The sequence below is a fragment of the Saccostrea cucullata genome, unplaced genomic scaffold, assembly GCF_032062105.1.
Source record: "Saccostrea cucullata isolate Sc308-1 unplaced genomic scaffold, CSIRO_AGI_Scuc_v1 ctg5372, whole genome shotgun sequence".
In the NCBI taxonomy this organism is placed as follows: Eukaryota; Metazoa; Mollusca; class Bivalvia; order Ostreida; family Ostreidae; genus Saccostrea; species Saccostrea cuccullata.
The window spans coordinates 6,016-17,147 of NW_026930207.1; the positions used below are offsets into that span (position 1 = coordinate 6,016).

The window sequence follows — 11,132 nt, forward strand, 5'->3', positions numbered from 1 at the left end:
TTCTTTTATCACTGAAAAAAAAAAATCTAGGTCTGATTGCTTTAATAATAGAAAACACCAAATTTGAGTTCTGACCTTTTATTTATAGTGAACACAGAAATCTTCTTTCATTTTTTAAAAAATAAGAATATCTTTTTTATAGAGAAGAAGAAACAACACATAAAACATTCAATTTTTTATTTGTAACAAACAAACAAACAAACATATCAATAACCATAAGGTAAAGTGTTATAATTCTCTACAATTTGTCTCTTGTCATATACAATTCTCACTGTTTTCTCTGAAGGTTTGTTCACCACCTCATTATCACGGGTCCTCTGGATTTTGCTGGGATAGGGGACTTTTACTTCCTCTATTTCTCCCTTGAGCATTTTTTGTAAAGTGTTTAGGCACACCAACTGAGAGGTTCGATGGTTGAGAGTGACCCCTTTGCATTTATGAACCTCGGTTCCTTTGTCCGTCCGGAAAGCATAATTTTTAGGACCTGCCGACATGAATTTAGTGATGTGATCCCCGTCTAATTCGTCGGTCCATTCTCCTAAACTATTGCCCAAAGTAGGATTAAAAGCTCCTTCCTTATGTTGGTAAATGATACTGTCCGTATCGAAATAAAGGCCCCGTTCTTCTAAAGGTCGTAAAGTCTCGTAGAGATGTAAGCGAGCATAGGCGGTGGTAAAACAAGCTAGGATCACGTTTCCAAAGGGACATTCTTCGACGAATTCCTGTTTGTCTTGAAAATTCACTAGCATCTTGTCTTCAATGGAATCTTCTTTATTGACTAAGAGTCGCACACCCTTGATGTCGACCGTCGAATTTTGTAAGAGTTGATGTAATTCCTCTACTTCGTCCAAGTATCTGACTTTGGGTAATAACAATCGTTGAGCAAATTTTCCCCACAGACAATTTAAAAAGAGTTTAGCAATGGTTCTTAACACTGGATTCTTCTTGATACTGATCCTATCCATCATGACTCCTTCTTTGTATAACACTTCTCGAATGTAATCTTGTTCTTGTTCTGAGGTCTTACATTCGGAGGGAAATCCGGACGCTTCCTGTTTGATCTTGAGGAAGGTATCGATGTAGTCTTTAAATAAGTCTTGACTGCGTTCTTTGAAATGCCACACTTCGTAAGTTTGCTCTAAGGTATACCCCATGTCCAAGGCTTTATGTAATTCGCACGTCACCCAAGTACCCGTGAGACTACGTTCCCGATCGGTGTGTTGACATGGGTGTTGAGACGTAGAGTCTTGTTGTTGGGCACAGGTGCGACATAAGGGAAATAATAACTTACCTCCCGTCCGATAAGGTAATACGGGGTGAAAGAGGCCTCGGGGTGGTAAGACCCGACAGTGAATGAGACCGAAATAACTTCTCACGTCCTGGAAGTCGTCTGTGATGATCTCGGGATGCCCTAAGGGAAAAGGTCTGTGTTTCAACACGTAAGGGTATAAGGAACACACGTCCACGTATCTCATGTCCCCTTCTTCACAATATAATTTAGTGGCATTGGTCCGGCCTCCGTACAGGGCTTCTCGAGGTTTCAAAGGATCCGGAATGTCTAGATCTCGTACAAATTGCTGTAAAGTCTCATCTTGTTGCACTTGTTGATCGAAATCGTGCTCCCAGATACTACACACGTTGTACCCCATGTCCTCTAAATCCGCAGTCCTTCTGAGAGTTTTCTCGTGTAATTGTTGGTAAGTAAATTGGGTCCGGTGAGGATGAGTTTCCGTCTGTAAACTGGGATAGCAAGTGGGGCATCCGTGCCAATAACATCCGTAAAATTCGTAGACGGTACGAGTCGCTTCCTGGTATCCGTCGATGGTATAATTTCCGATCGGGACTTCGCCTCCGTTTCTGGCATGTCGTATGTGACATCCATTCTGATGACTCATCCAGGTGAGCCATCGACAGGCTTTGGCCGAATATTGTCGTGCCGGTTCATACCCGAGGTTCGGAATGATGGCAATGCTGTCTTTAGGCATGAAATTTCGACGGTAGGCTAAATTAGCAGCATTGGCAAACGTGATGGATTCCTGGAAAGGGTCCACGTTGACCAACTTCTTGAGGGTGCTTCTAAACCGTGCACAGCATTTGTGTAAAATGTCGACGTCCGAGACACAATACCCTACAAACTCTTTCTGGAAATCAAACACTTTTCCCCTCTGTTGGTCGTACCATTCGTAAAAAGCTTTTCGTCCACTGGTAGTCATTTCGTCAGGATTGTAGAAAGCTGCCGGTGGATAAGGTCCCACGTAATTCTGGTTCTGTTCCGTATTAAAAAAGTGAGGGAAATAACCTTTCTTCATTTCGTTCAAATCGAAAGCGGAGGGCATCTTGGCCAAAGGAAAGGTTAAGAAACTATACGAGTCGATGAATTTGAGTCCACATATTTCCATGGACAAGATCTTACTCCCGTTCATGATCACGCTAGGTTTCAGGGGAGAAGAATGCACTATGTAATTCAAAATGAATTGTCCGTCGTATCCTTTGAAGTTATGGGCGATGACGATGGCCCCGTCGTGTACTAAAGTGGAATTCTTAGTACCTGTAGTGGGTTGAAATAACCAGTCCATGAACTTCTTTAAGGTGTCTGGGCCTTGAAATAGGTGCTGACGGGGTCCCATGTGTTGACAATGAGGACAAGGTTGGTCTATGTCTAAACCATCGCAATGTTGACAGACGCGATGTGCCACACACAGATTAGGGACGTGAATGCCCGATTCCTGAGTGCATTCGAAATCGAAATAAATGGTAAACTCTAAGGTGCCTTTTCCCTTCTTCTTCTTCTTGGGCTTCAGTTGTACGTAGCACCGATGATCGGCATCGACGATTTTCTTACAGATCTTACACTGTTTCTGATCTCCGCATTTGTGATGAGGAAATAATTTCTTAGGCATCCAGGACTGACACTTCTCGCATAATCCCATTAAATTGCACACAGTAGTGCTGGTCTTCTTACCATGAGGTTTTAAATGATCTTCGTAGCAGGTCCTGTTCTTAAACATTCCATGGCATTCCCGGCATTTAATCTTGATCCCTTCATCGGGACATTTAGGGTGATGTCCTAAACAATAGGGACAGCGATGAGGGCATTTGGACCGATGGTCTGTGACATTCCTGTACCCCACGTCGCAATGATCACAGTAATAGGGGTTCCCCGTTACTCCCGGCATGGATATGATGGCATCGCAATGACGGTTGTCTAACAAAATGTTCAAACAAGTTCCATCTCCCCAGCCTTTGAAGATGCGCTCTAAACAGAGTTTAGTCGAAGTAGATTTGAACTGAAATATTTTCAGACGATACTGAGGAGCTAATACCTCTTGTAATTTCGGCCACTCTGCATTTCCACAAGCTTGAGTAATATCACATCCGGCCTGTTCCATGAGGGCTATGGCTTCTCGTTTCTGGTCTAAGGATTCCTTATCTCCCTTCCGCATACGGAGCCATCGTTTTTCCCATTCCGGGTCTGGATGATCGGGTTTCTGACTGTGTAATCGAGTGACGACGATGGCTCTAGCCAAACAAAATTTATCATGGGGATTGTCGATCCGAACGATGGCTCGTTTATTTTTCTTGAAAGTTTCTTTATCCAGTTGTAGATGTTTGGTTCTGTCTCCACCACTCCCCTGGGGATTCTCGATGTGTAACAGATCGAATTCCGTGGAGCCGTCGCCGATTTTGAACTCCTTTTTGGATTGTTGCACACGATCTATTTCTTTAAAAATGACGTCTTCGTTTAAATCTTTACATTGCATAAACCCATAAGAAATGTCTGAATCCAAAGATGGGTGACGTATGTTCAGGCGGAGGTAATCGTTAGGATCACACTGCATTTTCGATTTGAAGTCCTGTAACATGTGTCTGAATAATCGTAGAAGGAAAGCTGTGGTTTCTTCTTCTTCTGGAAATTCATCGAAATGAACGACATATCTATTTTCATGCGCTTTAAATTTTGGAGAGGTCCATTTTTCAGCTAGTCTCATGTGATAATACTCCGAAATGGGTTTAGGTGGTAAATCTATTTCTCTCTCGGTACTTTTTCGTTTCAATGTTCGTCGAGGCTGTACCTGTTTTTCTCTAGTAGAATCCATGTCTATCAGGTGATGGCTCTGAGAGTAAAATGAACCCAAAGTCGGAGAAAACCGTATTTATATACAGTGGATGACGTCATAATGCATAGGTAAGCATATTTTTTTTTTTTGCACACGGCACTTTATAGAGGATGCAAACAGGTAAATATAAGGAAAACGTAGGTAAAACGTATTTTTGCACACGGCCCTAAACAAACTTGGCTCAGTGCCAAGTATTTACCTGTGTAGTCAGCATATTTTTTGCACACGGCTCTAAACAAACTTGGCTCGCTGCCAAGTATTTACCTGTATAGTCAGCATATTTTTTTTTTTTTTGCACACGGCGCATTTTTACCTGTGCAGTCAGCATAAAAACAAAAACGTAGTACCAACGTACCAATGTAAACACACCCCGTATTTAAGGGGAATAGGTTAGGGTTAGTTAGGGGGTTAGGGTTAGGGTTAGGCTTAGTTAGGGCTAGGGGGTTAGGGCTAAGGGGGATAGGGATAGTTAGGGTTAGGGGTTAGGGGGTTAGGGTTAGTTAGGGCTAAGGGGGGATAGGGTTAGTTAGGGTTAGGGTTAGGTTAGGTTAGGGTTAGGGGGTTAGGGTTAGGGCTAGGGGGTTAGGGTTAGTTAGGGGTTAGGGGGTTAGGGTTAGGGTTAGGGGATAAGAGGTTAGGGTTAGAACTCCACTCAGTTGACCCATTTATCCCCTCAACCTCAGAACTGATCACATGATTTCTCTCAGCCAATCAGAATCCTCCCCTATCTAGACCCCTTATACTACTAATGGTTCCAAAAAGTTGCAACAAAAGTGCAATAATAAAATTTGTGTTCTAAAGTATCTTCTTTTTTACAAAATAAACATTGTGCTGAAGTTTGAATTTTCATTTAAAAAAGTAGTTTATTATGTGATAAAAATCTATGAGTTAGCTTATATTGAAAAGACTGTAATGATGTTTCATTAGAACACACAAAAGGTAGCATAAAATTTTTTTCTAAGTCTGCAGGTGAAAAGTTTGTGTTAAATATTTTCTCCCATTTTTGTACACATGTTGGTACTTCATTTAGACTTTCTATTATAATCCAGTAAAAGTCTTTACAAGATAATTTTGACAATGGACTTATTTTATCATTGAATCTTAAGATCAAAGAATCTCTATTGATTAAAACTTTTTTGTTTTGCCTTAAGTATTTTCGCCAGTGATATGGAATGGCATTCCTTAAACAAAAGTAATCAAAAAAAGATACATTTAAGTTATAATGTTTACCTAATTCCTCATGACTTAAAAAATCATATTTATCACCTAAAATATCTCCAATATATAAGATTCCTTTTGTGTACCATTTTTTCCAGAACACAGTTTCATTATTGATTTTAATGTTATCATTGAACCAAAGAGCTTCTTTAAAAATTTTTGGTTCAATATCAATATCCTTACATCTTAGTTGTGTCCATGTTTCAAAAATTTCTCTGTAAAACTGTGGTAATGATAAGTCTGTATATAGGCTATTTAAGCAACCTCTGCTAATTATAAAGTCATTTAATACTATATCCTTCAGATAATATTGAATTGTACTTCTCCATCTTGCGTTTGTATTACTAAATATCCTTCTAACCCAACCAAGTTTTAATGATTTCATTTGTGCTTCAAAATTAGGAACTTTCAATCCACCCTTATTAATTTTTTGGCAAGATACTGAACTTTTAACCTTTGGTTTTTCATTATTCCATATGAACTTATTCAGTTCTTTAGACACTTCCTTTATCATTTGTGGGGGAAGTGGAAGTACTTGTGCTTGATATACTATTTTAGATATTGCTAAAGTTTTTACTATTAGAATTTTGCCAATAAGTGTTAAGTTCCTCATTTTCCATAAATTCAAAGTTGCTTTTAGTTCATCTAGTTTTGTATTTAAGTTTTTAGAAAGAACTTTTTGTTCCCCACTTGAACTAAACCAAATTCCAAGGGTAAAAAATTCACCTTTTGACCATTTTACTGGCAGAATTCCTGGTTTGAAGTTTTTATTCTTTCCTATCCAAATTGCTTCAGTCTTATTCAGATTAATTTTCAATCCAGAACAATGCTTAAAATTTTGAATAACATTTAATATTTCAATTCCTGATTTTTCATCACTTAGAAAACATGTAGTGTCGTCTGCTAACTGGCTAATCTTAAATTCGGTCTCCCCTATTTTTATGCCGCGTATATTTTTATTTGCTCTTATAGCTATTGCAAGCAATTCAACACATAAAATAAACAAGTACGGTGATAAAGGGCATCCTTGTCTTACCCCTCTACTTAATTTGAAAAAAGATGTTGCATATCCATTGTTTATGACAGTACTAGATATATCTGTATACAGGATTTGAACCCAATGCCTAAAACTTTCACCAAAACCAAATATTTCTAAAGCTTTATCAATGAAACACCATTCTACTGTATCAAATGCCTTTTCAAAATCTACTAAAAGAATTAATCCAGGGATATTCTTGATACTAGTATAGTTTATAAGATAAGAGATTGTTCTGATATTTTCTCCTATAAATCTATTTTCTAGATATCCAGTTTGGTCAGAATCTATTAGATGAGGTAAATAAGTTTTCATTCTCTTTGCCAATGCCTTTGATAATATTTTATAATCAAAATTTAGAAGAGATATTGGTCTCCAATTTTTTAACAAAGTTCTATCCTTATCTTTCTTTGGAACTAAAGTTATTATTCCCTTTCTTTGGTCAACAGAGAGGGCCTGTTTTTTAGTGCTTTCATTTATGCTATCTATAACTAGTTCTGATATCTCTTTCCAAAAATACTCATAAAATTCCATTTGAAACCCATCTGCCCCAGGTGTTTTATTATGTTTGAATGTTTTCAAAATATTTTCACATTCTTTATATGTAATTGGGCCTTCACATGAAAGGGATTCCTCAGCTTTAAGTTTTGGAATGTTAGAATTATTCAAAAAATAACCAAGATTTTCTTTATATTCATTAAAATCCAAGTCAGATGTATATAATTTCTTGTAAAATTTCATCTCCTCTTCTAATATTTCATTTTTACATTGTACCATATTGTCATTTATATTTAATGTTGAAATACATTTATTTCTATAATTTCTTTTTTCCAGAGATAAGAAAAAATTTGTGCATTTTTCCCCTTCTTCATGCCATTTGGCCTGAGATCTTAATATAGTTCCTTTGGTTTTGTTATCATTTATTATTTCCAACTCTTCTTTTATTTTATCATATATGTTTACATTTTCTTCAGTTGGGTCTGTTGCTATTTTTACATTTTGTTCCTCTAATTTCTTAGTTAGACATTCTTCATTCTCTCGATTTCTACGTGCTTTAAGATTTGAATACTTTACAATAAAACCCCTTAGTTCACATTTAATTGTGTCCCATTTTAACTGTTTATTTTCTAATCTAGTGTATTTTTCTTTTAACTGTACAATTATTTCTTTTATTTTCTCTAAAAATATCTCATCTTGTAGTAAGGATACATTGAATTTCCAAAAACCAGGGCCTCTATCCACAAATATTTTCCCTTTCAAAGTTATGATTATAACACTATGATCTATTTTTATCGATGGTTTAATACTTGCAGTTCCAAAAGGTACCAAAAAAGATGGAATCAAGAAAAAATCTAATCTTGACAAAATAATTGGGTTTTTTCGCAAAAATGTAAACAGTTTTCTTTCAGGATTTTTTTCTCTCCAAATATCAATTAAATTTAGGTCTTCCATTGCAGCAATTAGATTATCCCTATATCTTGATTTTCCTTCAATGCTTCCACCCTGTTTGTCTATGGAAGGATTTAAGGTAATATTGAAGTCACCACCTAATATCAAATTCTTCTCACTCTCTTCATCTAAATGAGTCAACAAAAATTCTAAAAATTCAACTTGTTCAGCTGAGTTATCTTTTGTTGGAGCATACACATTTATCAATGTAAATTTTGAATCATCTATTAAAATGGATACTTTTAAAAATCTGCCAATTTTGTCACTTGTTTTTTCAATTATTTTATAATCTATATTATGTGGACATAAAATTGCTACTCCTTTGTTATTTGATTCTCCATGGCAAAAAATTATATCAGATTCCCAATCAGTTTTCAATATTTGTTGATCTAGCTCAGTAGAATGTGTTTCTTGTAAATAAATAAAATGATCAGGAAATTTTTCTTTAAACCATGTAAACAAGCATCTTCTTTTACTAAGTAAACGCAATCCCCTTACATTCAGAGATATAATAGATATATTAAAAGACATAATCTAATTCCATTTCGTTATAGTACATCAACACAAGCTCACCATAAAAAAAAAGGAATGCAATAAACATTGTCTATACCAATGCAGTTGCAAGTAAACAAAAAAATCCTTTTTAACAAGAGCCAGGTTTATAACAAAAACACAAACAAAAAAACATACAGCTTATGTACAAAAATGGATAGTTCATTTTTATTCAGAGTACCTTAAGTTTTAACCCAAAATGTGATTATCATCTTGAATCGGGTTCGATACCGGAAAGGAAAAGCGGTGACAAATTTTAGAATCAAAACACAACGGATCTGAAAATTCCGTATTGTTAAATATTAGAAATGGGAGTGAAAATTTACTCAATTTTCAATTTAGACATTAATTTTAAATACGTAAGTATATATAATAATAATCATTGATGAAAAAAACAACCGCTACACATTTTACTATGCAACCAGTTCTTTTGATAAGAAGGAAATAAATACATTACATATATTACATATAATTTGCTGACCATGTTAACGATGGTTAACTATTAATACACCTCATTACATTGAGCACGAAAGTTCCAATATACTGATTACCTGACCTGAGTACATAATTAGCCACTATGTTCAAGAACAATGTCTGCCATCAAGTTTTCCATGATTTGAAACCTGCGAAAGCCCAAATGTTTCCCATAGAATCTGGAAATCACGCATGTCATGTTTGTAACATTCATCGATCGTAGAATTTGAATAAGCCGCCTTCCTGCACCGTACTCACCGTCATCGTTGTGACCCTCGTGGATTGCGCCATTACCATCTTTGAAACGATACACTAAAATATTGTGTTCTGCCGTTGCGTATGATGGGTCTATAACAATTTTTTTGTAAAAGTTTCTAACCTGGTTGTATGTATCTGTTGTTGCTGCGGCTGCTTTGAAAGTATTTCCTTCGTCTGAGCAATCAATGGTAGACATAGGAATCTGCTGAAGCTTTTCCTTATCTGCTTTGGTAATATCTAGTATATTTTCTGGCTTTGGTTTCAATACTTTGTCTCTGTACACATTTCCATTAGGAAATACTAGCTTGTCTCCTACGAATCGTGTCTTCACTTTCTCTTTCCAGTACTGATCATTTATTTCCTGAAGTTTCTTTCGGTTTTCCGCGACTTCTATTGGTCTCTGTGGCGTGACGTAAAAGGTTCTTTCGGGTGACTTTGGTTCTGCAGTCTGATCCGTCTGGTCAGAGGCTTCCCGCTCTCTTTTGTTTAGTTCTCTTTGCGCTTGGAGAATTTTTTCTTTATCACTGAATTTTGAAAGTCTGCCAGTAATAATTCGTGGTTTACCTGAAGTTTTTGGCCCATTTCTATGAATGTTTGCGAAGGAAGTGTCCACTCCAAAATGCTCCTTTATGAGACGGGGGATTTTCTCAAATAAATTTTCCTCATCTTCCTCTTCTGGTAGATTGTGAATAAGAATATTCTGATTCATTGACCTTGACTTTAAATCTGTAATTTCAGATCGCTGTTTTCTGACTGTTCTGTCTAAATTAATGACAACTGATTTTAACATGTTGACATCTTCTCTTAACATTTTGTTTTCCTGCTGAAGCATCTGAATATTGTCGATGTTCTCCTCCTGTTGTTGAGCAACATGACATATACGAAAATCAAATCCATCTTCCTCCCATAGATCTTTCCTTATATTACTTATATCTTGTGTTAAGCCTTTAATTGCCTTTAAAGATTCCGTTATTTCCCCCAGGCTTATCTGCAAGTTCGGTAGGGTCTGCATTGCACCGAGTAACTCAGGCGTGAACGGCGGCATGAATTGAGGAACAAAAGATATACCGCTAGTGCTGGAGTCCGGAGTAGGCTGACCGTGTCCACTGTTCCTTTTTTGTACTGACATCTGCTCACGACTGGAACTCATAATTCTATTGTTCAAAAAGGGGCAAAAAGAAAACACAAATAAATCACTAAAAAACTTGCCAAAAACTCCAGTTTTTTCCTTTAAGAAATGGTAATCATTACTCTTTAGGTCTGGCTACACATATCTTTAATCCCCGATCCAGAAGAACACACTTAAGGTCAAAAACGTCGGAGCTCAGAAATTCATGACTACCCGGCCATAAGTCACGTGTCTAATTCATAGTGCATAATTATGATGAGCAAGAGCGCCTCTACCAAATTATGAATTTTATGGCCCCAGGGTCAAGGGTTGTGGTGTGAGGGCGGGCTCTTTTGATTATATAGTGAAAATAAATGAAACCTTTGAAAAATTTCTTCTTTGCTCCTAGGTATTAAGAAAATGAACTACCTATATACACTGAACCAAACTTTTAAGTGTTGACCTAACATTTTTGAAGTTTTAAAGAACAAATACAAACGATAAATAATTTCAATGATGCATATTTAAGTTCGATGTTGCTTAAATTTCATGTAAGTATCTCGTCAGAATTTTAAGGAAAGTGTCAAGGAAATGATGTACCCTCAAAATGAAAATTCACACAATAAAATCTCGATGGAGTAAGACCCGCTACTCGCTCTAATTATTACAAACCAATCTTTATTTTTGGATACCATGTACCCCTAAATAGGAGATTGACCCATCTGCTGTCATACCTACATGTACTGCATAAATCTTTCCAAACCATTGGAATTGTGAGGAAAGGGGGGTTTCACATTTCTTTTAAAATCCGAAATATGTTTAGTGGGATTCAGATCCGGAAATTTGACACTGTATCGTCACACAAATGCCTCTTGGTCAATATCCTTGGTTGTTTAGCACGTAAGTGCGCCACTTTTAG

The 11,132-nt window shown here is 36.6% G+C and overlaps 2 protein-coding genes across 2 annotated transcripts; both read right to left on the reverse strand.

The window, feature by feature from the left end:
• Nucleotides 1–206: 206 nt before the first annotated feature.
• LOC134283258 (uncharacterized) lies at nt 207–2,336 on the reverse strand. Its single transcript, XM_062765701.1, has one exon. It carries the CDS (start codon nt 2,334–2,336, stop codon nt 207–209), a length of 2,130 nt encoding a protein of 709 aa, XP_062621685.1.
• A 6,605-nt stretch (nt 2,337–8,941) lies between these two features.
• On the reverse strand, nt 8,942–10,255 carry LOC134283259 (uncharacterized). The gene has a single exon (XM_062765702.1). The coding sequence runs from the start codon at nt 10,253–10,255 to the stop codon at nt 8,942–8,944; it is 1,314 nt and encodes a 437-aa protein (XP_062621686.1).
• Between the last annotated feature and the right edge of the window lie 877 nt (nt 10,256–11,132).